The following is a 27622-nucleotide window of genomic DNA, read 5'->3' on the forward strand; positions in this document are numbered from 1 at the left end:
TTTTTGTTAAGATTTTATTTATGTATTTGACAGAGAGAGACACAGGCAGAGAGGAAATAGAAGCGGGGGAGAGGGAGAGGAAGAAGCAGGCTTTCTGTTGAGCAGGGAGCCCAGCTCAGGGCTTGATCCCACAACCCAGAGATCATGACCTGAGCCAAAATCAAGAGTCGGATGCTTAACCAAGTGAGCCAGCCAGGCGCCCCCTGTTTCTTTAGGTACCCAGCTGTTATGCTTTCATAGCGTCTCATGCATTTCTTTCCCTTACCACTTCTGAGTGTACTGATCTCTTTCTTCCGGACTGTAAATGTGGTGACAGACTTCTCTATTCATTTTAATTCAGGGTCTTACCCAGGGCTTGAGACATCATAGACCATTAAGTTTTTGCCAATTAAATACAGAGACAAATGAACATTTCTAGGTTTTCTCAGGAAAAAGTACAACAAAGCAAATGCGACACTATCAAAGTTTTAAATAGGGATTAAAAAATGGAGCAGAGTGTTAGGACATTAATAATCATTTAAACGAGTTTACCACTTAGGTGCCTGGGGGGCTCAGTTGGTTAAGCATCAGACTCTGGAGGGCAGAGTAGGAAGTGGGTCGTCAAAGAGAATTTGTACTCTTTATGCATTTTGTCATGCTTACGTTTTTACAATGAGAATGCATTAATTTTTTTACAAAAGATAAGGGTATTAAATTTTCCCTTTGGGGGAAAAAATTCTGAGGTGATGGTGGAGTGCATCAAGAAACTTGTTTTAAATTTACTCTTTTTTCACAAAAAAATCGCCCAAGCCTGTTCTACCTCCTAGAAGTTTTTTCTGTCCCCTGGGAATTAATTCCCTAGTCAAGTAAACAGAAAGAACTTTGTTCCTGTTGTTGTCAGGGAAGAAGTCAAGATTGAAATTCAGGAGTCATTACTCTTTACCTTCCTAGGATTTGACACTAGGTCTTAAAGACTTGGCTTCTTTCTCTTTTTCTCTTTCTTTCTTCCTTCCTCTCTTTCTTCCTTCCTTCCTCTCTTTCTTTCTTTCTTATTCTTAAAGATTTATTTGAGAGAGAGAGAGAACAAGGGGAGGTAGGCAGAGGAAGAGGGGAAGGAGACTCCCTGCTGAGCCAAGAAATGCCGGTCTCCATCCCAGGAATCCAAGATCACAACCTGAGCCTAAGTGGAGTCAGAGGCTTGAGCTCAAACCAAGAATCTGAGGCGTCAACCACTTAACCTTCACCGACTGAGCCACCCAGGTGCCCCCAGCTGCTTCCTTTCTGAATGATAAAAGACAGAAAGATCTAGGAGGGTATAAACTTTTAGTTGTAAGATGAATAAGTTTTGGGGATCAAATGTATAGCACAGTGACTATAGTTAATAATACTTGTATTACTGTATATAATACTTGAAATCTGCTAAGACAGCGGATCTTAAATTTTCTCACCACACACACACACACACACACACACCATGTAAGGTGATAGATGTGTGAATTAAGTTGATTGTGGCAATCATTTCACAATATAATATATACATTTGTCAAAATATCACATTGTATACCTTAAATTTATACAATTTTTATGTGTCAATCATACCTCAATAAAGCTGAGGGGGAAAGGAAGAGAGAACAGAGGACCTAAAGTTGAGTGGGAGTCAAAACCCACCAAGCTTATGTCACAGTTAGGACTCCCAAATAACGACCTGGTCTGGAAGATTCCGGGTGGATGACAGAGATAGTCAAAATATTTAGGTCAAGAGCCCTCAATGATCCCACGTGAATAATTTGATAATGAATTAATCTGCTAATTCTTTATTTGTCAGTTGAGTTTGCCAGTGTAGATCTGGCTGGAAAGGGTTCTGAAGAGTGAGCAACAAGGGTGAAAGGAAGAGAACAAAGACCATTTCCTCTGGGGAGTCCTCAGGAAAGGAGGTGTGGATGCCAAAACAGGAGATGTGGCCATGTGGAAGTCAGTTGGGGGCCCTTTGAGGACCCCAACACTGTGGCTGAGGTGACCCTTCCTCTCTAGTGGACAAAAGGGGCAGCAACTCAGATGTGTGGGCAAGAATCTCAGTGTCCTACTTGCTTCACCACCAGAGTCTTAAGAAGTTAGGGTTTTGGTTACCTATTGAAATCTCAACCTGTCTTTGAAGTTCGGATTCTACCTTCTGTAGAAAACCTTCCCTAAATAAGCCTATGTGATTTACAGGCACTTTGAAATAAGTTAATACCTTATTAAATTACATTCTTATCTTACCACCATACTGGGCTGTAAGTGTCTCTAGGGCAGAAATCACATTTTGTCTTTTTAAAACGTCCACGCTGCCTAGCGTGGGGTTGAGAATGTAACAGGCGTTCAACAAGTAAGTGTTCCATGGAAAAGTTGAAAGGAAGAAACCCACGGGTACCCTAAAGTAGCCCAGGCTTCTTTCTAACTTACAGAGGTGGTTGGGTTGAATCCCCACATTTGCAAATCAGAGGGCTGAGGCTCACCCAGTACATGGTATATTTTTCTCTGAAGAAAGCTACTCTGAATGCAGATTAAGGCTCAAAGCCCTACAAAGGACAACCGGGAAAGCACAGTCTCTTCTAAATCCCCTTGGGGACCAGGCTATCCTCTCTGTGTGTCTCAGTCTGCGGGTGAGTGTGCATGGGTGGGGGAGGTAGTGGTGGGGCGGGAGCGCATAGGCAAGAGGGAGGAGAGAAACCCCAAGCGCTGATTATGTGGAGGGGATTTGCTATGTCTCTTTTCCTACCCCCCTTCTTTCTTTGTCCTCTTTCTCCGTGTTCCTCTCTTTGTCCCCTTTTCCTTGTCTCCTTCTTCTGCATTTGTCTGGGAGGATCCTGGAGTGTTCTTTTGATCGACTCAATCTTTCTCTGGCACTTGAGTTCTGATTGGCTGAAGGACTTAGAAGGGGGAAAAAAACTTTAATTAAGTAGATAATCTCTTCTTTGGAAGTTTGGCAGCTCCATTTCACCTCCCCTTAACTCTGTTTGGGATCGCTTACACACCACGAAAGTTGGGACTTGAGGAGAATTCCACCCCATTCCCACTGAGGAGTATATTTCCCCCACCTTGTCTGGCTCCCACGTTTTTAGAATTTTCTATCTCTGTTGCTCCAGAGGATTATGTTGCTTACGAAGCCTTCTGTGTGCATCTTCCTTTTCACCAGTATCCTCCGACTCAGCTACGCCTGGTAAGTAACCTGGACTCCTACCTGGAATGGGACTAAGTAAATGTATGTAAGGGAGAGAGCTTTTTTTCATTTCCTGAAGTGTGGGAAGATTTGGGATCTTTCCTAGGAAAAACTGTTCTATGGAGTAGGGGCTCTTCCTAAATTTATGGTTGATTTCAGTAAATCTTTAGGACCCTGACTAACTAAGTAATAGATTTAAAAGTAGATTAATAAATGCTATACTACAAATATTCTAAGTGGTTTTGGGGGAAATGGAAAGTAGTCCTCCCCCCCCTTTTTAACCAAATCCTGATGTCAGCATTGTGGAGAAAAGGAAGGTGGTTCAAAGCAAGTTCTACTGTGTTTGAATCTGATCTTTGAGGTGAAGGCTGGAGATAAAATACAATGGGCTCTTACTTTGCACTTTCTGACTTAACTTCACTTTTTTCAGAATATTCCAAGTAACTATGTCATCATGTCTTAGAGATAAAAATTAGCTTGAGCTGTTGAGTTGGTATTGGGTGAATAAACATATTTGAAATGAAATATTTTAGAAATCTAAACTTTCTACAAATTTATTTAATGTATACAATTTACACACAGTTCTACGTTGCTCTGAAAATGAGGAAATGTTGGCGAAAGTGCTTTGGAAATTATAAACCACCTCACCAAGGATAGGTGATGTTATTGTCAGTTTCATGTAGAAAGACCTGGGAAGTGCATGTTGCTAGAGTATTTGGAGTTTCTCCCCAACTGAGATACATAAGCTCAGCCTCTTTATCAGTTTGCATTTTGACCATCTGTTTAACCAAGGTCTGAATTCAACTGCTGCATAAACTGTTGAGGAAGCAAAGGTAGGCATTTCTTTGCTGTAATCAGCTTCCTATGCCAAGAAGGTATTCTTATCATAAATGAGTATAGCCATCTTTATTACAGACTTGGTAAGAAATATGCCCAATTTATACAATGATTTGCAAGTTAACGCAGTCATTTGCAACACTTCCAGTTACAAAGTGAACCACCAAATAATTGGTTCATTTCTAACTGGCATTTTAATTAAATATTTCACATTCAAAAAAAAAAAGTGTCTCTCTTTTTCCCCTCATGAGAACAAAAAGACAAAAGGGAGCGGAGACTATTTCAGAGCATTTCTACTGATGTTCATGGTATTCTTCAGCTGATTCAGTATCAGCAAAAGAGAAACACGAGATTCCTTTCCCCAGTCACCAGGGCAGTGTGAAGAATTGTTCTATAAAAAATACCTTTACTGTGTGTTCCTTCCCTGCTGGAGGGGGTCATGTTCATTTCATTCCGATACTGACACAGCCACACTGAAAGGTGGCTGGGTGGCTTGTCTGTCCAAATTCAAGTGTCTGGATTCAAAAAGAAAAAAGAAAAAAGAGATGTGAAAGAAAGTTCTAATTTAAAAACAGGGTTTAAGAACCCCTCCTCGCCTTGCCTGACTTTGAGGAGAAAATGTACAAATCTCCTGTATAATGTAATTAGATTTTAATTGCTTTTTCTCTATAAGCTCTAATTTGAATTAAACACTTACACTTTGCCAAGAGTCTGTTTTTGGTAGCATTTGAAGAGTGATTTTTAAATTTAACATTCAATCTTGATTATTCTTATAATGGAACTATCAGGGTTCTGCATAAGGTCACCTTCCCCTTTGTGCCATGCAGAGAAATTTGACCAACCACAGCCTTTCAGATATTTCTCTTAATACTTCATTACCAACCTTTTATGTAAGGGCCTCAAAAGCATTTAACAAATAGAGAACCACAATTTCTGCTTGGCTGTTCAATTGTAGGCTTGCCTGAAATTACTGTCAAAAAAGTCCATCAACAGAAGCTCTTGGGTTTGAAAGGAGGAAATAAAGATGACACTGACTTACAGCATGCAGTTTAACCAGGCTTCTCAAGGCAAGATGACTGGAAACTTTTTAAAAAAGCATTCTCTACCATTTCTTCTTGTTGGGACAATTCTGAGAATTATCCTTTAGTAACTTGAGAAAAATCTTTTCTTTGAATCTGTTTTCCTTAATCCAAATGGCTCCCAAAAAAAGAGAATGGGAATGCGTGATACAGCTAAGCAGAGAGTGATGGTTACAATGGTGCCCAGAGATGAGCCAATTTGACTTTTTGTTTCCATTACTCTTACTCATCTGGCATGAATGGGTCTACAACATGTTTTTCCTTAACTGTTGCCTTCATTTTACTTCAAATGATGTCTCATAATGATCCTAGGTTTTGCCCAGTTCTGCCCATTTCTCCTTTCTCTCTCTCTCCCCTCCACCTGCCCAACTTGATGACCAAATCAGAAAGATGCACTGGAACACAGAGGTTAACTATGGCTCTGCTCTCATTCTTTCCAAAGGCTTTAAAGGGGGTCAATTTCTTTTCTGCAGTACAGCAAGAATTTATCGAAAATATTTGGGTTTTAAGACAGCTTTTGAAATACACCATTCCTTGGTTTGCTACATTTATGTATTTAAAGTAAACTTTCTATGAACTTTCTATGAATTTCTATGAAATTTCATCTGATGATGATTGCAGAACCCCTGATCAGCAAGGGCTTCAGTGAGTGTAGGGGGGCTGTCTTGCATCTATACTCTCTCCAAGCATCATCTATAGCAAAAATTATTCTCCACATACATGTGCTACTATTTTTCAAATATGTATTATGAATAATAAAAATACATACTTAAAAGTATTGAATTCATGATAATTTATGGTTAAGTTTCTGTTAAGTTTTTCCACTAAAAGATACAAAAAAGAGCAGGATGCACTAAACTTTGCTACCATAAAAAGAAATTCTCATCCTCAGAGAGGCTGGGAATCTCTGAAGTTAGGGAAATAAAAGGTAAGTGAAAATTGCTTTGGAATCTGGAAAATAATATGCCAAAACCAAAGAGTCCATACCAATAGCTCCCCTGATCAACAAAAAATTCATAACCCATGAAAAAACTTGGGATTTACAGGGTAACTCTGAGGGGATTAGGTCAGTAGCTGCAACGTTGAAGGTCCTTCTAAGGGCTTGAGACACGATCACCGAAGTTGAATTCCCAGTTTTATCATTGATTTGTCAACAACTTGAGCCCTACATTTTTGCTTTCAGAGTCTCTATACTTCCTGCCATGAATAAAAATAAGTTAGCTAATAATAATAATAATTAATTAGTTAATGATATTTATTAGTACCATCATCATCATCATTTACAAAGGCTGAGAGTTCCTGGGAAGAGACACTTCATTACAACCTCTCTTACAAAACCAGTTTGTATAAATAAGGCAGATGCTCCATAATACATGTTTATTTTATGTGTGTGGATGATAATATGACACAAAGAAGCATCTCCTTTTTGTGATATTATATAAGCAGGAATATTAAAAAAGGATCGGAAGGAGTGTCAATCCAAACCCTCTCTTTTCCATGGAAAGAGTTTACTTTTTTCTCTTTTTCCCAGCTGGGACACTTGCTTTAATGCTGTATCTTAGGGAATGCTATTCTCTCTTGGGACTATAAGTATAAATCCCTTTTCCTGGGCTCCAACTACTCTTAGATTTTTTTCTTTTCCAACTGATATGATCAAGTTCTCTTAATCTGCTGGATGTTTGCTATTATTAAAATAGGGGCGCCTGGGTGGCTCAGTGGGTTAAAGCCTCTGCCTTCGGCTCGGGTCATGATCGCAGGGTCTTGGGATCGAGCCCCGTGCTGGGCTCTCTGCTCAGCAGGGAGCCTGCTTCCCCCTCTCTCTTTGCCTGCCTCTCTGTCTACTTGTGATCTCTCTCTCTCTGTCAAATAAAAAAAAAATCTTAATAAAATCAGTTAGGACATTTAGAAAAGATTTTATTTGTTCACATTTTGGGTGAAATATTTTTTGGCTAAAAGATTCCAAAGATCCCACTAGACCTTTGCCATCTACTCATTTTTGAAGACTTAGTTTAGGTATTCCCTCCTCCCTGAATTCTTCACAGTTAAATTAGCTACCTCTTCTCTCTGTCCCCATTATAGCAAGTGGCAGGTTAAGCCATCGTGGCACTTGGTACCTCTTACTGAATTCTGCTTTTGTTTTATAGATTTTATTTATTTATTTATTTGATAGACAGAGAGAGAGCACAAGTAGGCAGAGAGGCAGGCAGAGAGAGAGGGGGAAGCAGGCTCCCCGCTGAGCAGAGAGCCTGACGCGTGGCCCAATCCCAGGACCCTGAGATCATGACCCGAGCTGAAGGCAGAGGCTTAAACCACCGAGCCACCCAGGCGCCCCTGAATTCTGCTTTTGAACCTATCTTCTTCACTAGCCCAGAAACTCCTCTAGAATCAGACACCTTGCCTTATTTATCATCATGTCTCTTATGCGGAAATTAACCACAATGGTAATAATGGGTAACTTACTGTGCAGGCAGACACTGTTGTAAGTGCTTTACCAATTCTTCTATTAATCCTTCGAATTAGATACTATGGTCTTCTACATCTTACAGGTGAGGGAGCTGAGGCCCAGAGATTTTTTTTTTTTTTTAGGATTTTATTTATTTATTTGACAGAGATCCTACGTAGATCTTGGGGCAGGCCAGGGCGGGGCGGGGGGTGGGGGGAGCAGGCTTCCTGCTGAGCAGAGAGCCTGATGCAGGAGGCCCAGAGACCTTAAATAACTTGGAAGGTCACCTAACTTGTAATGATCCAGATGGAACTTGAACCCAGAAGACTTGGTTCTTGAGGCTTCATTCTGAATCACGATGATGATGAATGTGTTTTGAACTGACGTTTGCATGTAAACCATTTTACATAAGGGAAGAACCATGACAGGAAACCTTAACCTTAATTTAAACTTAATCTTTTCTTAAGTTCAGAAACTCCTAGAAGTAGGTATCAGCTCTCAGAAGTAGAGCATCTTCATATTTTCTAGTTTAAAGGTAGAAGGCTCCATGGTTTACTTAGGTCCTTACTCTTGTATTGCTATAGTCTTCTGAAAAAGGATAATTTAAGATTAGCTTTGGCCCTGCCCCATAATCTGGGACAAAATCTATCTCAGAAATAATGATAATGTGGGGGCACATGGGTGACTCAGTGGGTTAAAGCCTCTGCACTCGGCTTGGGTCATGATCCCAGGGTCCTGGGATCAAGCCCCGCATCAGTCTCTCTGCTCAGCAGGGAGCCTGCTTCCCTTCCTCTCTCTCTGCCTGCCTCTCTGCCTACTTGTGATCTCTCTCTGTCAAATAAATAAATAAAATCTTAAAAAAAAAAAAAAAAGAAAGAATGATAATGTGAACCAACGCTTAGTACATGTTCACTAAGTAACTGGCCTAAGACACAAAAATTGTCACTGGTGAGACAGGATTTGAACCCATAGCACTCAAGGCTTCTCTCCAATAAGCTTTTCCACTTCAGATAGGACCTTGCTTTGTTTTCCCTGCCCACATTCATAGCCAGGAGCCAGAACACTGGACCATGGTCCTTCCTGTTGTGGCCATCCTTCCTTCTCTGTCTGATACTCTAGTTCTTCTGGGAATGTTTAATGATGTTAACAGTAGTCTCATACACATTAGAAGTCTGGCATTAAGAAACAAAAGCTTGTGCCTGATTAGTATTTTTATATGAAAAAAATTAGTACTATTAGCTTATTTAAATTATCTTACACTTATTTACCCAACAAATTTATATTATTTCGTACTGTTATTTCATTCCTTTTATCTCACCGAAAACTGTCTGCAGGCTGATTTGGATTACATGTGTGCTGTTGCCCAAAACCTCAAGTTATCTGTTCTTTTCAATTTGGTGGGCCTGTGTTTGTTCGTAGATCACCCAAAAAGTATCTGTACTATCTGTACTGCTTCTGATGTTAAGGTTTTATGTGTAGTATAAGAAAGCTAGTTCTGATGATATTTTCCTAAGGATAAAGACCCATTTTTGTAGCACATCTTAGGGTCTGCAGGAGCCTGAGAATTATTGTAGTGTCCTCCATTTCATTATTTTTCATGTAACAGCTTTTAAAGAGACACTTAGAATCTTTAGAGCTCTTTTGTCTTTTGATTCCCCTTACACTCAAAGTAAAAGGCAGAGGCAAAAACAAATTCCCCAAGATCCCTAATTCGAGCATGTGATAAGGAGATATAGTGAATAAAGGTACAGTGTTGGTCAAGAAAGAAAGAAAGAGAGAGAGAGAGAGAAGGAGGGAGGAAAAGGAAGGAAGGAAGGGAAGGAGGAGAAAGAAAGAAAGAGGGGCGCCTGGGTGGCTCAGTCAGTTGGACATCTGCCTTCAGTTCAGGTCATGATCTCAGGGTCCTGAGCCTGAGTCGGGTTCTCTGCTCAGTGGGGAGCCTGCTTCTCCGAGCCTCTCCCTCTATGCTTGTGTGCACATTCTCTCTCAAATAAACAAATAAAATCTTTAAAAAGAAAGAAAGGAAAGGAAAGAACTCTGTTCTATCTCCTTCAGAAAGGCAGAGGAGAATTCACAGGGCTTGGAGAGAGAGGTCAATATAATTTTTCTTAGGATAAACCCTGATTTTGCAGAAAGCAGATTTTTTATACTAAATCAAAGACTAGCCTGGAGGAAATCAAGCTCTTTTCACCTAAGTAACATTCCCCGTTGCCTCCCATTGAAATACGTCTACATTCAGAGGACCTCTCAAAAGAAACTACCATTCACTCTGGACAGATTCTCTAGTCTCTTTATAAGACAATGACTTGTTTTTCTCAAAATTTTTTTGTAGGCACTGGTTATTGATCATATCATTTCTCTGTACGCTTCTTGGGTCAAAGTTATCTCTAAGCCAAGAGCAATCAGACCATAAGGGGATCGCTTAAATTCACCATTACCCAGCCAGTCCAAATTCACTTTTGGTTGTTTCCCCAACTTCAGCATCCTTTTGGACCCAACACACCATGAGGCTGTGTTCCAGTCATCTCCATAAGGCCCTGTAAGTGGACCAGTAGTTCAGTCTTTCTGTACAACTCCGTAGATGAAATTCTTAGGTTTTCTAGGCCAAGCTTAAACCATCCTGCCTTGTGAGAAATTTCCTCTTCATTCAAAACTAATTCTCTTTTGCTACCATAAATCACAGTCCTTTTCCTTGACTCAAGCTCTTCAGGCTCACCATAGTTGAACTGAAAGATTCCATTCTACACGAGTAGCCAGGATAATAAATAGCGAACCATATTATCCTAACATTTCTTCATGTTAATCCAAGGTGCCTGGTGGAGCCCACGCTGCATACATGATTGGTTCAGAAGCAGCATATTGTTTAATTCTATGTTATGGAAAATTTCATTTTTCAACAAAGAGAGAGAGAACAGTGTATAATGGACCCCCACAACTCTGCTTCAACAGCTGGCCTCTGCTAGCTCATCTTGCTTCATCTTCTCTCACATTTTCAACTGCATATATTTCTCTTTGTCTAAATCTTCTAAATACTTCTAAAAACTGGAAGAAGAGCAATAGGAAAAGAAAGCTCCTATTGTGTCTGAGAGATCTAGAGTCAGTGAGTAAAGTGAATCTTGGAGAACGTATAAATAAGACCAGCTGCCCTTGGGGAGAAAAATGAAGAATAAAAATTAGTAAAAAGAGAAAATTCATTCAAATACATTTAGTTTATTTCTGTTTGAGCTGCAGCTGATCAGCAAAGGCAACAGAAGTGGAGCGTTGGATTGGATTTAGTTCCATTAAATAGTAAAAAATGATACATAAAGTGTCAATTTTCTAACCTTGAACTGTACAGCTAGTTGATTTGTAGGCTAATTCTCAGAGTTACCGTATACACCTACCTTCCTGATCCTGAAATAACCTGATATTGTATCCAACAATGCAGTTGAGAACATAGTATTTTCTAAGGTCTATACTACAGGGACCAGAATAACAAAATCAACCAACAAAACAAAATTTCCTGCCTCCATAATGATCCTGGAAGAGGTTCCTGTAGTCCCAGGCTTTCTGGGAACAGTGGCTTGGGCTGTTCCTTAGCAGCTTTTGCTTAGAGGGCACAGAACAGAGAAAGAATACAGCTTATTCCCAGTTAGAGTCCTCATTTAAATGCTAAGTGTTGAAGTGCTTTTTTGTAGCTCAGCGTTTCTCAGCAGAGTTTGCTACAATACATAAAAAAGGAAGGAAATGAGGACAAGGGAAGACAGCCTATCGATTTATAAAACACCCTGGAATACACATGGCATTTTAGTTTCAGAGGAAAAGACTGTCCCTTGAACATTTGTGATTTGCTCAGGAAAGAATCGGCCTGGGATTGTTTTGCAGAGACCCAGAATACACAATTGTCCCATCAGCTATTATATGGTCTTTTTTTTTTTTTTAAAAGATTTTATTTATTTATTTGTCATAGAGAGAGAAGCGAGAGCAAGCATAGGCAGACAGAGTGGCAGGCAGAGGCAGAGGGAGAAGCAGGCTCCCTGCCAAGCAAGGAGCCCGATGTGGGACTCAATCCCAGGACGCCGGGATCATGACCTGAGCCGAAGGCAGCTGCTTAACCAACTGAGCCACCCAGGCGTCCCTATTATATGGTCTTTGCCAAGAATTATTGGGCACAGGCTGGATTTGAGATATTATGGGAATTTATTACAAATTTTAATATGATTTTTATTAAAACTGATGCATCTGTTTAACTTTTTTTTTTTTAAGATTTTATTTATTTACTTGACAGAGAGAGCACAAGTAGGCAGAGAGGCAGGCAGAGAGAGAGGAGGAAGCAGGCTCCCCGCCGAGCAGAGATCCCGATGCCGGGCTTGATCCCAGGACCCTGAGATCATGACCCGAGCCAAAGGCAGAGGCTTTAACCCACTGAGCCACCCAGGTGCCCCTGTTTAACTTTTTTTTTTTAGCTAAGTGGTTTATAAGACTTTTCTTTTTTGTTGATTTTAGGGCACTGCATTATAATATGGAAAATTCACATTTACAAAAAAACAGCTTGAGAATTATTTATAGGCCTGAATTCCCTTGGAAGAAAGAGACATAGATATGGGAATAGGATGAAAACTACACATTCTTTCATTTTTTTAATATTTACCTTAGGGAAAAAACCTTCACTTGGCCCCAGTCTGCACTGCAATCATGCCTGTCTTTACTTTCAATGCCTCAGTCTTTACTTTCCTCCCTCAGTGAGTCTACACTGGCGGCTTTCATTTCATAACTGCTCATTTGCTGTAACCTCGCTTCAGTTCCTTTGCTCTACTGAAAATAGATCTCTCCGCTGATATCACCTCTGTCCCTTCTGGGCAAATTTTTAAGTAGGAGGCAACGTGTCTTTGAAATTCTGGGTATTTCTCTTCCCTTCAAGACTTCAGAGATCTGTGCCTTCTGTTTTCTAATCCCTTCCCCTAGCTAAATGGGAAAGAGCCTGATTTCAATTATTTGGACTTTACAATGAATAAGAACTAGCCACGCTGTTCACTCCTTAAAATTTTTTTTTGCATCTCAACTTTAATTCATTCTAGTTGTACAGTGAATTGCTCCTAGCTTAAATATCCTTGGGTATTGTCAGAGGGGGTAGTGAAAAACTTCGGACCGATGGGATATTATTTCACAGCCATTCGTAAAACTTGCCTTCTATGTCATTGTGTGTGTGCCCGGCTCCATGTGTGCTGATGCGCCTGTGTTCTGTGGGTCCAGTGCTGTAGAGGATGGAGAGAATCACATGGAAACTCGTTCAGAACGAGCTATCTTTGGGCTCTCCCTGGCCAGAGACATCCTGTGAGTTCTAGGAGGTGAAAAGCCGGCTGTTAGACATTCCTTCTAAGAGAAGTTGCTTCACTGGGGCACCTTCTAGCTACAGCTCCCGGCAGCAAGTCTCCTCAGGATCTTCCCCACAGCCTGTTCGCTCCTTTCCTGTTCTCTGTGATCGCCACACAGAGATCGGCACCTGCATTTGTTTACTGCCACTTCTCTGTTTCCCCTCACCCCAAGCTGTAATCAGATGGTCCCTTCCGAAGTAGGCCAGCTAGAGCTTCAGGACCCAGAGACTTTTTATGGACCTCGAAAGATGAGATTAAAGGGTAGGGAGAAGCCAAACCTATTATTCAAAATTTGTGAGGAAAGTGAAGGTGTGGGGCTGGGGAGTTGCCAAACCAACAAGGTGTCAGAGTGCATTGAGATCAAAGTTTGGGGCCCTGAGAGGAAAACACTAAATTCTGGAGATTCACACTCAGAATTTTGCTTTTTAAAAATATGTGGGGGATCGGGATGCACCTGGGTGGCTCAATCGGTTATGCGTCTGCCTTCAGCTCGGGTTGTGATCTCAGGGTCCTGGGATCGAGCTCTGCATCAAGCTCCTTGCTCAGCGGGAAGCCTGCTTCTCCCTCTGCCTGTAACCCCTGCTTGTGTTCTCTCTCCCAGATAAATAAATAAAATCTTTTTTAAAAAAACCCTATGCAGGTTTAAAAATACATATACATAGGTGTGGGGAAGGCAAAAAGGGGATCCTAACTTAAATCTAAGCCCCTACGTTAACCACTGGGATTCAAATGAATCAGGGCACACTTGGCCAGGTAGTGCTCACCCATGAGAAGTTTGCTGCATGGCACTGAGTTCTTCCCTGGGAAAGGACTCTCATACTCAGGGGAGATGGAGTCCAGCACATGAACTTGACCCGTAATAAGGGCCTAGTCATGCAAAGGAAGAAGTAAGTCTGAAGACAGGATGGTATTTGGTACAACTGGTCCTGTGTCCATCTGTGCCCCAGACCATATAGAATCAGCCATGTGTTCTCAACCACAGCTGCCAAACTGCTATGTGCTACAGCCTCGTGGGCTACGCTACTTTGGAAAATGCCCCCAAGCAGGAAGAAATTGCTGAAACTAATTGGATAGTGGTTTAAACTGCTCATCCATAATTAGACATAAATACCAGAGAATGGGAACTTCCAATTTTCTGTGAACTTCCTAAGGTGGTAAAATAAATTGCGTCAAATGGTATCAAATGAAGAGGGGCTTTGAAAGTAGGGTGTTTGGATCTATGGATCATAACTGTGAGGTAAGGAAACACAAAGGAACAAAAGAAACTTGGAGACTTTCCAAGAGCTAAAAGAGAAGCTATGGCATTTGTATTTGGGTTGTCCAATGTCCCTCCCCTCCTGTACCAGCTCTCTGGGAAAAATTTTTGCTGGTGACCAGGCTGATTATGAAATAGGCAACTCAGGAGGCAAAATGACTCATGAGAGAAGCTGCCTAATACTGAGCTGTGGGTGTTTGGTGGTTTACAGTCCTGGAGATCAAAGAATTTTCAGTTGGGGTCAGATTGTGGCTGAATATAGCCACTGAGGTGTTGCAAGGCTAGGAGATCCATAGGGCAGAGAAGAAATGGGAAAAAGGTGGAAAGTCCACAGGACTCTCCTCTAGCATTACCCATAGCTTCAAAACTACAAATGCATCTGTATCTAGATGGTTGTTTAACAAGAACTGAAAAAAAAATATTTAGTAATTAGGAATAGTAAAGGCTTGGACACACATTGAAATGAAGGGGAAAGAACTGATAAATGTTGACAGTAGAGGAGCTAGGCAGAGGGCAGGGAAAATGGGACAAGAGGGCATGATTTAGCTAACCAGCCTAGATGGGGGCAAGTGACAGCAGAGGGTATGATGAAACATTATTGTTAAGAGCTGAGAAGGAATGATGGAAAAAGAGAGAAACAGAGAGAGAGAAATTACTACTCTCCCAAATTCTTACTGTTGGTAAATTAACTTGGGAAAAGGATGAGATGGCATCAGAAGCTTGTAGGAAAAAGTACAAATCAAGAACTGAGTTAGAGTCACTGATGACAGTGGATTGATGACAAGAATATGATCTAAGAATATAAAATCATAGCTATGGCATTGAAGACTTCCATGAATGGAGGTAGTCAGCAATTTCCTAGAGGACAGATGGCCCTTAGACAAACACTCAGAATCCTGGTGGGCACATTCCACCTACCCCCCCAAAACAGTTTTTTCCTGGTATGACAAAGGTAAACATAGCAGTTATAACTGCTAGGGGGGAAAAACTACAGTACCAAGAAAAACCAAAGGGAAGGAAAGAAATCCCCATGATTTTAATGATCAGTGCAGCCAGAGACCCAGCCCCTCAAGGCAGTGACCAGAGAGAGCTATGAGAGCTACCAAAACCAGAAGGTACTCTATCCAGAAACAAAACAAGAAAATGTCCATCCATTTGTTACTGTTACAGTTGGAGCAGCAATTGTCTAGAAGACTGAAGCAATAATTTAAACTTTCCAAGCCCTCAAATTATTTACTTAGGTATTAGAGGCCTGTTCTCCCTCTGAACCAGTGTTTCTTGAAGTAGACTCTGAGGATCATCTTAGGAACGTGGTATACACAGATTCCTGCCATCTATTCCCCCCATTACTACCACTCAACAGGAGTCTCTGGAAGTGGGACCCAAGAATCTTCATGTTTAATAAACTCCCCAGAGGATTCTTATGGACTCTACCAGCTAATCCATGTGGATTAATTTTCAAATGCCTACACTGAAGTCTATTCTCCAAATCTCTTGGCATTCCAGATCATGTACGTACATATGTATATATGTATGTAATATTTAATTTTTATATATTTATAAATATGTTTATACTTTTTATATTTAAATTATAAATGTATTTTTTAAAGATTTATTTACTTATTTGACAGAGCGGGAAAGAGAGAGCACAAGCAGGGGGAGCGGCAGGCGGAGGGGGAGGAAGAAGCAGGCTCCCCACAGAGCAGGGTGCCATGGGGCTCAATCCACCTTAGCTGAAGACAGATGCTTAATCGACTGAGCCACCCAGGCGCCCCTATCAACTTATTTTTATGTAAATGACATTTTACAGATTTACAGAAGTTTGCAAAGAATTGTACCGGAAAGTCTTATGTACCCTTTCCCCAGCCTTCTTCCCCAGTGTTAAGATCTTATAACCATAGTATCTCTTCTATAAAGCTTACTCAGACTTCTCAGTTTTACATACAACACTAAAGTTTACACTCCATTGCCCTAGACTGGAACCCTTCAAACAAAACAAAACAAAAAGCCAAAGCAAGACTAACACCAGGAGACAGGAGGTAGAAGACTGCAGTCCTGCCTAGGTCAGGCACTATGGCCTCCTGACAGTTAAAGGGAATTGGTGGAGTGTGGCTGTTGCTTACACCCTTCACCGCTGGGACTCACAGGAAGGCCAGGAGCAGATCTGGGGGGATGCTCTCACCAAAGCCATCTTCTTTGGGCATCTGGGGAAAGGGGCAGGGCTAGCTTCAGGCAGAGTCTCATTGAAGAATTATCCTGCTTATCTGGCAGGAGAGCCCCATCTATTTTCTTTTAAGCCAATGGACACTGCCAGCTCCCAGCGTAATAAAGAGTCTCACCTAAATCAGAAACTGCACTGGTGCTTATTCTTGAGGGAGTCGTCCTAGGGATGGAGGAGGTCCAGTGTGAATGAATCAGTAATAGCCGGTGTGCCAAGGCCAAGGATATGGCTCCTGGGTGGACAAAGGCACCTTGAGCAGGAGGTCACTGAAAGCTGAGCCCAGGAAGGGTCTCAACAAAATACGAGAGAAAGTCTAGTTGCTACTTCTCTTCATCGCCCATTTCTTTGTGAGGATGGCACCTTTTGAAGGTGCTCCAGGCTGGGCCCACCACTTGCAGTCTGGGTATATGGGCAGATCAGGAGTACTGGCAGGGCTGACGGCTCTAGAAATTTATCTAAATGAGTGGCTATGGAGTTTTCCCAGGATAGCATGGGATAGGGATAGCAAGATAGGGAATCAAGAAGATCCCAGCTATGAAGCTAGTCACCGGAACATGTTAGCAAGTCCCTCAGCTTCGGTCCAATGAAGAAGGCTGGTGGGTAATGAGGAGGCCATGTTACAGGCCAAACCTGAAGAATTATTTTACCGAAACCTTCTAAGACCATGCACACAAATGGCAGTTTTGATACCTAAGTGGAAAAGCAAAGCTCTAAAATGGATTAAAAGACATCTGTCCCTGTATTTAAAAAAAAAAAAACTATGGTTCCTCTAAGAGAAGTTTTAGGTTCACAGAGAGCTTGAACAGAAAGTACAGAGTTCCTGTAAATACTCCCCTTTGCCCCTGCACAGTTTCCCCCATTATTAACATCCCAAATTAGTGTGGTACATTGCTACTTTTTTTATGCATCGAACTCAGTCTAAGCAGAAACAGTCCTCCCTACGATGTGCCCAGGGAATATGGTGGTGCCCAGACAAAGCAGAGGCCATGCCTGGCAGATATGGGTGCCTGGCAGACATACACACAGAGGGAGGGTTGGAGCAATGGAAGAATAGAAAAGCAGCAGAGACAATGTGATAGTTAACCATGCTTGTTTATCAGTGTGTGCAAAACATCACTAAGACCATCAAGAAGTAGTTACCAAGAACTTTTTGGGGGTCAGAAGTCCTGAATTAGCAGGTGGGAATATGAGCAAGAGAAACGCAGGTTGTGGAAAAGCACAGCAGCGAAGGAATACATGCTCCGGGATCACACTGACTAGGTTCCCATCCTGGCTTCACCACTTACCCAGCTGTGGGATGCTGGCTAACTGCTGCATGCTTCAGTTTCTCGTTCTGTAAAATGGAACACATTATAGTTCCTACCTTATACAACGGTTGTGACAATGATATGAGCTGAAAAACGTGCAAAGAAAGCACTTAAAGTATTTTCTGTCCACAGGATAAACATTCAGTATATAGCATAGTACCTACCCTGTAGGGTTGCCATGGAAATTAAAAATGATGATGCAGGTGACGCACTGGTTTAGAAGAGACACACTCCATAAATGTCAGCTATTATTGTGTGATGGAGGTTAAATTTTAAATGGCATCAGTATATATACTGGAAGACTGTCAAAAGGAGAAGAAACAATTACACCATTTTTATTTGGCAGCATAAAAACAAAACTAACTGCAGTTATTTATGTAAATCACTTACCACTTATGTCTAATTACTATGAAGCACAATAACAATTATACATAACATTAAGTGTGGCAGATTGACTTTGCTAAAACTTTTGATTATAACACCAACCTCTGTGTACATATGCTTAGTGTTAACTGTCTGTTGCTCCTGTGGTATGATCATCTGCTAATGGGGCATGGTCGTCTGCTCTCAATGTTAGAAAATTAGTGGGAGCACTGGCTTGCCAGTCTTCCTTGTCCATATCCTCCCCTGGATCTTTTCCAGTGATCCTATTATCCTACAATTTTCTGTTCGTTCTGATGATCCTTCCACCATTTTTTCAAAACCCTTTAATTCAATCCATTTTTAAAGAGCACTTACTCTGTTCAAGGTACTGTAATAGGAGTTGGAGGGGATACAAGGATAACTAAGGCAACCCCTACTTACAGTCAAATATTAGGGAATAAAAGGAAATCTTAATACGAGGCAGAAGAAAGTTACTATGAATCTTCAGGAAATGCTGGTTGTGGCTTTTGAACTAGATATTAAGAGTAAGTAAAATTGTTATATGGAATTGACTATTCTGGACATTTTGTAGAAAGAGAATCATACAATTTATGAAGCAGAGAAGGGTGGGGGAGTTGCCATTTTAAATAGGATGACCAAGAAAAGATTTAGGGAGAATGACACACAAGATTTAAAGGCTGAATGCAGGTGAAGGAACAAACTATGTGGAGATCTGAGTAAAAAGCATTCTGGGCAGAAAGAACAGCCAATGTGATGGCCCAGAGGCTGAAGAGTGCCTGGTGTGCTGGAGGAACAACAAGGAGACCAGTGTGGTGTTAATGGGGGCCAGATTGCACAGGATTTTATAAACCATGATAAGGTTTGGCTTTCTGCTCTATGTGAAAGAGGAAATCAGGGCACCTAGGTGGCTCAGTGGGTTAAGCCTCTGCCTTTGGCTCAGGTCATGATCTCAGGGTCCTGGGATCGAGCCCCACATTGGGCTCTCTGCTCTGCAGGGAGCCTGCTTTCCCACCCCCACCTGCCTCTCTGCAGATCTCTGTCAAATAAATAAATAAAATCTTTTTTTTTAAAAGAATAGATTTAAAAAAATCATTGGAGAACTTTGAACAGAAAGTAGCAAAATTTGATTTACATTTTTATTTTTCTAAAGATTTGTTTATTTATTTATTTACTTGAGAGGGGGTGGAGGGCGGGGCAGAGAAAGAATCTTCAATCAGACTCCCCACTGAATGTGGAGCCTGACATGGGGCTCAGTCTCATTCCACATGAGATCATGACCGGAGTCAAAACCAATAATTGGATGTTCAACTGACTGAGGTACCCAGGTGCCCCTGATCTATATTTTCAAGGGACTGATCTTTAAATAGACCAATCATTTTGAGAATAAAATGTGGGAGAATAAGGGTGGAAACAAGGAGCTCAGTCAGGAGGCTTTAACAATAATCCAGGCAATGGAGCTCCTGGCTGGCTCAACTGATAGAGCATGTGACTCTTGATACCAGGGGTTGTGAGTTCAAGCCCCACATTGGGTGTAGAGATTGCTTAAAAGAAAAACCTTAAAAACAAAACAATCATCCAGGCAGGAGACAATAATAGCTTGGAACCAGGGACAGCAGTGAAGGTGTTAAGAACTGATTAGAGTCTGGATATAATTTGAACTGGAGTTGGCAGGATTTGATGACAGAATGAATATGGGATATGAGAGAAAGAAAGGAGCCAAAGATGATTCCAAGATTTTTGTCTGACAACTAGAGGAGGAAGTGTCCTTTACTCCAGTGGGTAAGACTACAGAAGGAGCAGGTTTGGGATGATGGCAGCAAAGATCAGGAGTTAAATTTTGGATGGATTAAGTTTGAGATGCCCATTAAACACTGGAGTGGAATATGCAAGTCTGGAGTTCAAGAAAAGGTCTGAGAATTGTTAGGAGGGTAAGGCACAAACCTTCTGAATGACATTCCATCTGGGTGGTATCTTCAGCAACAGTCCATATGGGGTATGGGAAGCTTGTACTTCGTCTAGGAGCATGGTGATTATACCGTGTTCTATAGAGCTGCCTCTGCTTGGTAAACAAATTTTGTATCTTCTACTGTTTATTAGCATCTTGCCTCCAATCACATAATTGTCCCTGGGAAATATCCATAAAAACACTTAAATTCCTTCCTTTTTCGCGCTCTTTCCACTTTCTAACATCACACACTAACTATGCTATCTGTGATCCATATTGTATTTTACTCCCCAATAAAATATCTTGCCATTGTCTCATTAATTAAGAACAAGATCCTCCTCCTTTGGTGTTCACAAGGACACACTACCTTTTTTTAAATTGAGATATAGTCAACACATAACATTATATTAGTTTCAAGTATACAACAGGATGATTTGATATATGTACATACTGCAAAATGACCATTACAAGAAGTCTAGCTAACAATCCCGAGTCTTTTCTTAATACCGGATGGTCTGGATATGAGGAAGCCAGCCATAATGGTTCACATATGTCTGCAAATAACTCTGGGGTTAACAAACATTAATTAATGGAAATGTCCACACAAAGCCTACAGTCTTGTCCCATGGCAGGTGTTCAATTAAATCTAACTGATTAATCATTTTGGCTCAAACAGCTCATCATACAGTTCTTTACATATTGTAGGATCTTGAGGAAAGAGTCCTCTACTATCTCCCACCATGGTCTCTGTGATCCCAACTTAGTATCCTCTCACAACCCAGGCTCGTGGCAAAGCTTTCTCTTTCTCTACGACTTGATTTTTGTTTTGTTGCTGTTTTCTTTCCTGATACTGTCTATCCTCTGAATGGGAACTAGCCTCTATCTGGCCTAGTAATGTCCAAAAGCCTTTGCAAATTATGACTAACATAAAGATCGCCTCTATGAGCCAGAGCAAGACTCTCCGGTGTTACCCCCTTGTGGCCACACCCATCCCCAATCCCTAACCCCTGAAAATCACTAATCTATTCTCCAGCTCTACGATTCTTGCATAGAATTGCATACGATTGTTGCATAAATGAAATCATGAAGTATGTAGAAATCATGAAGATAGAACATGAGTGGAGTAGAGGAAGAGAGAGAATCCTAAGCAGGCTCCATGCCCAGCAGGGAGCTGATACTGGGCTCTATCTCACGACCTTGAGATCATGACCGGAGCAGAAATTGAGTCAGATGCTTAACCAACAGAGCCAATCAGATGCCCCAAAGTATGTATCCCTTTGAGATTGGCTTTGATCACTTTGATCATCCGTGTTATTGAAGGGATCAATTAGTTTATTCCTTTTACCACCCAGTAATGCTCTGTGGCATGGATGAACCAAAGTTAATTTATCCACTTACCCTGGGAAAGGTATTTGAATAGCTTCCAGTTTTGGAGTATCACCCATATCATCCATGTACAAGTTCCTGAGTAAAGACAAATCTTCATTTCTCTGGGCTAACTACCCAAGAGCAGAACTGCTAAGTTGAATGGCAAGTCCATTTATTTCGGTTTTGAAAGAAATGGCCAAACTACTTTCCAGAGTCAGATTATTTATTTTTGGAATTTAATTATGACTCAGTTCCTAGAAAGACACTCTACTACTTCGTTCTTTCTTTTTTTAAGATTTTATTGAGAGAGAGAGAGAGTGCGTGCGCAAGCGGAGGGAATGGCAGGCAGAGGGACAGGGAGAAGCAGCCCCCCTGCTTAGCAGGGAGCCCAATGTGGGGATTGATCCCAGGACGTTGGGATGGTGACCTGAGCTGAAGCAGACACTTAACCAACTGAGCCACCCAGGCTCCCCTATTTACTTCTTTCTGATTAGAGAACTATCCTTCTCAGAGTCCTACGGAGTCTGATGGCCTTGGATCCTGCTTTAATCACTTATTAGATGGGTGAGACTGAACAAGATATTTACCTTTTTTGTGTCTCAGATTCTCTATTTAAAAAATAGGAACATTAACGGCCAATACAGTAAGAATTTAACAAGATCGGCATGGAAAATACTCACAGTGGAGTGCTGGTACACAGTACTAAGTTCAAGCTCTCTCTTCCCACTCCATGGCAAAAATAATAATCAAATATTACTTGCAACATTTTTGTTATTTGACATTTTAAAAATCAAAAGAAAGTATGTAGCTCTTCTTCTTCTTTTTTTTTTAAGTAGCTTCCACACCCAGCATGGAGCCTAGTGCAGGGACAGGGACTGAAACCACAATGCTGCGATCAGAACCTGAGCTGAGATCAAAAGTCAGATGTTTAACTGAGACATCTAGGCGCCCTAATGTTAGCTCCTTTTGTGCATATTCTATTAGATAAATTTATCTTTAATAGCTCCCTTGTGCATAATTTTTCCTAGGAAAAACCATTTTCATTTCTTCCTATCAATTATGTTTGCTGAGGTAATCCCTATAATGCTTGGCAACAGAAATGAGTTGGTATATCCCCATTACGCTCTGTGGTTTTTGTCTCTTCTAGGTCAGTGAACAATTTCCTGATGACGGGTCCAAAGGTAAGAAAAAAATGGCCTTTGATTTATTTGGATTTCACTGATCTTAAGTGAAGACTATACATGTCAATTTCTTTTCATGATATCCACATTTTTTATTAGCTGTGTGTATTACAGAAGGAAGGACGTGGTATGGAGAGGGTTAGGGATGCACCCAAAAGAACACAGCAAACTACTGTCAGGACCAAGGCAAGAACTCAGGAGAACTGATTCTGAATTTATGGCCAGAAGTTCCAGAACCACAAAAGTCCATGGCCTTTCGCAGTGTCAGGTTGCAGCCACACATCCTTCTCAGTGCAGTGGTAGGGCACAGTTCTCCATCTTTAAAATGCTGACTTTGTACTCCATGATCTCTAAGGACAGTTCCAGCTGCCAAATGTTCTTTTCTAAGACAGTAATGGGATGAGAACAGCCGAAAATTTATGAATTATGTAATTTGGACTCATTTTGGAGAGGCAGAATAGTATAGTGAACAAAGGCTAGCGAGGTCTAGGGGCACCTGGGTGGCTCAGTTGTTAAGCGTCTGCCTCTGGTTCAGGTCACGATCCCAGGGTCCTGGGACTGAGTCCCACATGGGGCTCCCTACTCAACAGGAAGCCTGTTTCTCCCTCTGCCCCTCCCCCTGCTTGTGTTTTCTCTCCCATTGTCTCTCTGTCAAATCAATAAAATCTTAAAAAAAAAAAAAAAAAAAGGCCAGCGAGGTCTAGATCTGGTAACATTGAATTTCATTCCTACTGTTACCATGCTAGCTGCGGGACTTGAACAAACTGCTTTACTTCACCTTTCTGGGTCTCAGGTTCTTAACCTATAAAAATAGTACCTATTTCACAAGGTTATTTGTGATGTTAAATGGAATAGCATATTTAATTTAAGTGCTTACTCTGTCATTATTTTATTTTTTTAAAAAGATTTTATTTATTTGTCAGAGAGAGAGAGAGAACACAAGCAGGGGGAGCAGCAGGCAGAGGGAGAAGGAGAAGCAGGCTCCTCACTGAGCAAGGAGCTGAACATGGGACTCATTCCCAGGACCCTGGGATCATGACCTGATCCAAAGGCAGATGCTATACCGATTGAGCCACCCAGGCGTCCCTGTCATTATTTTAGAAGGAGAGGAGAGTGGGCAGGAAGAGAGATGCATGGCCATTTCAGTGCAAATGCCTCCCAAGTTCAGCTGGGAGTCTGAATTTTGACCCTTGTGTTTCTGTAGGCCTACCTGATCTATTCCAGCAGTGTTGCAGCTGGTGCCCAGAGTGGTATTGAAGAATGCAAGTATCAGTTTGCCTGGGACCGATGGAACTGCCCCGAGAGAGCCCTGCAGCTGTCCAGCCATGGTGGCCTTCGCAGTGGTAAGGAAAGCCTCGCCACAGCTCCCTTGACTCCCTGGCCATAGATTAGAGCCCTGTTCTTCAGGGATGGCCCCCTGCTGCTTCTACATCAGCATCCTAGTCCTCACCTGGTTTCTATTCTCAGGTGATCCTGTCTCTGGGATCTTCTCTCTGTCCTTTTTCCATCTCCTCCTTCTTACAAAGCTTTTTTTTTTCTCTCTCTCTCTCTCTTCGCAACACCCTCACTGCTCAATGCATGGACCTTGTCTCACCCCTAGTCTATAACATCCTTGGCCTCCCAGTTGGCTAAGGGCTTCCTCACACTAAAGAGCATCAGGAGGTAGGTAGGAGTATTAATTCTTCATGCCTCTTAGCCCCTTCTTTCAGCAGCTCAGCAGAGAGGTACAGGATAAGTGGGGACTAACTTGGACACCAGATTCCCAAGAAGATAAAGAGTGGCCATACCAGTCAATGAAAGAGCTGCTAAGCAGAGGTTTCTTCCAGGACTAGCTGGCCCATGCCTCTTAGACTTCAGTATTTCAGGAAGGAAACGGCATGAGTTCTTTACAGCCTGGACTTCAGATTCATCTCCTTCCCCATTTCTTCCTCTGGCTCTTTGCCACCTAAATCCTTATGAATCCTGTAGGTCAACAGTCATCTAGCCACCTAGTCATAATGTGTGACCTGAAAAGATGGGAGGGGAGAAGCATAGCGCTCAGATGGAGGCTGGAGCAGACCGTGGAGGAGGGTAAGGTACATTGTAAAGGTGGGGAAACAGGTTGGAGCTGGGGACGAGAGCACAGTGATGGCACTCAAGGGAGACAGCACAACTGGCACTCTCTGAGTTGTAACCCCTGCTCTGGCTCCCCCATTTTTGTTCCTGCCAGCTAACCGGGAGACAGCGTTTGTACACGCCATCAGTTCTGCCGGGGTCATGTACACTCTGACTAGGAACTGCAGCCTCGGCGACTTTGACAACTGCGGCTGTGACGACTCCCGCAACGGGCAGCTGGGTGAGTAGAGGTACGGTGGGTGGCCAAGGCAGGCCAGTGAAGTCAAAAAAAGTTCGGTGGGTAGTTTGGTGGGTGGAGGACAGCGGTGTTCTTCTAAATCTGGGGAAATCAGGGCCTCCCAGTTTAAGCCAAAACCCTAGAAGTGACAAACCAGGCTCAGTGTAGCTCGGGGCCCTCCTTCTCCAAGTGGAGGGTTTCCTTAGTTTAAACACAACCAAGGAACACTCCCTGTGGATTCAATCCTGCTACTCTCTTAGAACAGAAGGAACATCATTCCATGTCCCCTTATTGGGGGACATGCCTACCCATTTCCTTTCTACGCTTTACCTCTGCTGTCCTCTGGAATCCTCTCTGACCTCCAATTCACCTTTCAACTTGGTTGATCCATATTATTTCTATTGTGCCCCTCCCCCCCAAGCTGGTGCTTTCCTCTCCTTTTCCGGGCAATTGTCAATCGCTCACCAGGCACGAACACACTCTGCCCAAAGACCAGAGAGCCAAGCCGCAGGCGCCTTGCAGAGAATCCACTCCTCGAGGACTTAGTTCATGGAGCCCAGAGCAGGGAACTGGCTGAGGCTGGAAGTGGAAGCGGAAATGTGGCCTAAACAAATCTAGGCTGAAACTGATCTGGAGAGGATACTTGCCCAACGCCAAACCCAGTTCGAAACAGTAGCCCAGGAGCTCATGCTTGCCTGCTCAACGACCTTTCCTCCCCTCGTACCCTTCCAGGGGGCCAAGGCTGGCTGTGGGGAGGCTGCAGTGACAACGTGGGCTTTGGAGAGGCAATATCCAAGCAGTTTGTCGATGCCCTAGAGACAGGACAGGATGCTCGGGCAGCCATGAACCTGCACAACAACGAGGCTGGCCGCAAGGTGAGTCCTATGGCCCCCGGGGTGAGGCAGCTGGTTCCACCCCCACCGGCCCTAGGTGCGGACCCCTCTTCAGTTCATTTAACAGATTGGAAAAGCGAAGGTCCAGGCCCGCCAGCTACATGGACTAGCTAGCCGCCTCGCAATCCCCCAGCGGCCAACTCCCCCGCCGCTTACTCCCTGGCCAGCTCACTCCTAGCTCTCTCCCCAGGCGGTGAAGGGCACCATGAAACGCACGTGTAAGTGCCACGGAGTGTCCGGCAGCTGCACCACGCAGACCTGCTGGCTGCAGCTGCCCGAGTTCCGCGAGGTGGGCGCGCACCTGAAGGAGAAGTACCACGCGGCTCTCAAGGTGGACCTGCTGCAGGGGGCCGGCAACAGTGCCGCCGGCCGAGGCGCCATCGCCGACACCTTCCGCTCCATCTCCACACGGGAGCTGGTGCACTTGGAGGACTCCCCGGACTACTGCCTGGAGAACAAGACGCTGGGGCTGCTGGGGACGGAAGGCCGAGAGTGCCTGCGGCGCGGGCGGGCCCTGGGCCGCTGGGAGCGCCGCAGCTGCCGCCGGCTCTGCGGGGACTGCGGGCTGGCGGTGGAGGAGCGCCGCGCCGAGACCGTGTCCAGCTGCAACTGCAAGTTCCACTGGTGCTGCGCGGTCCGCTGCGAGCAGTGCCGCCGCCGGGTCACCAAATACTTCTGCAGCCGCGCCGCACGGCCGCGGGGGGGCGCCGCGCACAAACCCGGGCGAAAACCCTGAGGGGCTCCTCGGCCCCCTCCTTTCCCCTTCTGTCCTAGGCTTCTTTTAGAGAGACCCCAGTGATAGAGGAACCTAGGGAATGCCCCTGCCCCAGCATCCCCCTGCCCAGGGATCCCAGGAGGGAGAGACACCACCATCTCTCCAGTTTCCAACCCTTTTTCCACCCTTTCCCCCAATTCTTCTGCGCTCTCCTCCGACTCTGTCCCCATCATCCTCACCCGCCACACTTAGGTGTGAGAACTCCCAGTCCTGAGATTTTGAGCTCCTGATCTTCCCTGGACTAGGGTGAGAACAGGCGCGTCTCCTCCCCTTCCCTGCGGCCCTAAGGCCTGGCCTGGCTGATAGAGCCTGTGGAAGAGCACTGCCCAGATTCACAGGGCCTGGCCCGGGAAAGCCATGCTTTTCCCTTTCATCCATTTTCTTGCACCCCTCCCCCTACTCTTCTGCTGCCAGGTCTCTACCACAGCCACATCTTTTCTTTCTTCAGAGCTCCTTCCGTGCTTCTGATTCCCTGCTAACCGCTGGCAGACACCCCAGCAATCTCTAATGCTTTCTCTCTTGTTCCCATTCCCTGAAGAAAAACTGACAAAACTGACCCTGGAAAAAGCATGTGTTTGGGGCTTGTTTCCCAAAGGCAGGGCCTGAGGATGGAAGAAATGGGAACCCTAGCAGGGTGACTTGCTGGAAACCAAGGGTACTACTCAACCATGTGATATGGTGACTCCACCCGTCAGGCCGTGACCTAGTGACCTTCAGACAATCACCCGAGGTGCCCCAGGCCTACCCACAATGTCTGGGAACTATGTAAGGGCAGACGACCAGCCACTCCCTGCCCCTGAAACTTCTCCCTGCTCCTAACCTACTCCTTCCTAGCAACCGACTTTACCTCTCCTCCTTCCTCAAAGGATCCTTGTTTCTCTGAGCCAAGACTGAATGAAATAAAGCCCATTTCCCATTCAGACCCCACTCTGTACCTCTAAAAGCAGGTCATGAGGAAGGAGAAGCTGGGACCTTTCCTTTTCGCAAACCTGGATCTCAAACAGGCAGGATTCAGGGCATTGGATATTTGCCTTCAATAGGTAAACTTCCTGCGATGAAACTTTCCAGTT

General features: G+C 43.3%; 1 protein-coding gene across 1 annotated transcript; it reads left to right on the forward strand.

Moving 5' to 3' along the window:
• The first annotated feature begins 3110 nt into the window (after positions 1-3110).
• On the forward strand, positions 3111-27248 carry WNT8B (Wnt family member 8B). Its single transcript, XM_044236647.1, has 6 exons — positions 3111-3178; positions 22519-22552; positions 23757-23895; positions 24762-24887; positions 25617-25759; positions 25968-27248. Exons 1-6 carry the CDS (start codon positions 3111-3113, stop codon positions 26511-26513), a joined length of 1056 nt encoding a protein of 351 aa, XP_044092582.1. The 3' UTR covers positions 26514-27248.
• Positions 27249-27622: the final 374 nt, after the last annotated feature.

This window comes from Neovison vison, chromosome 2, assembly GCF_020171115.1.
Source record: "Neovison vison isolate M4711 chromosome 2, ASM_NN_V1, whole genome shotgun sequence".
NCBI lineage: Eukaryota > Metazoa > Chordata > Mammalia > Carnivora > Mustelidae > Neogale > Neogale vison.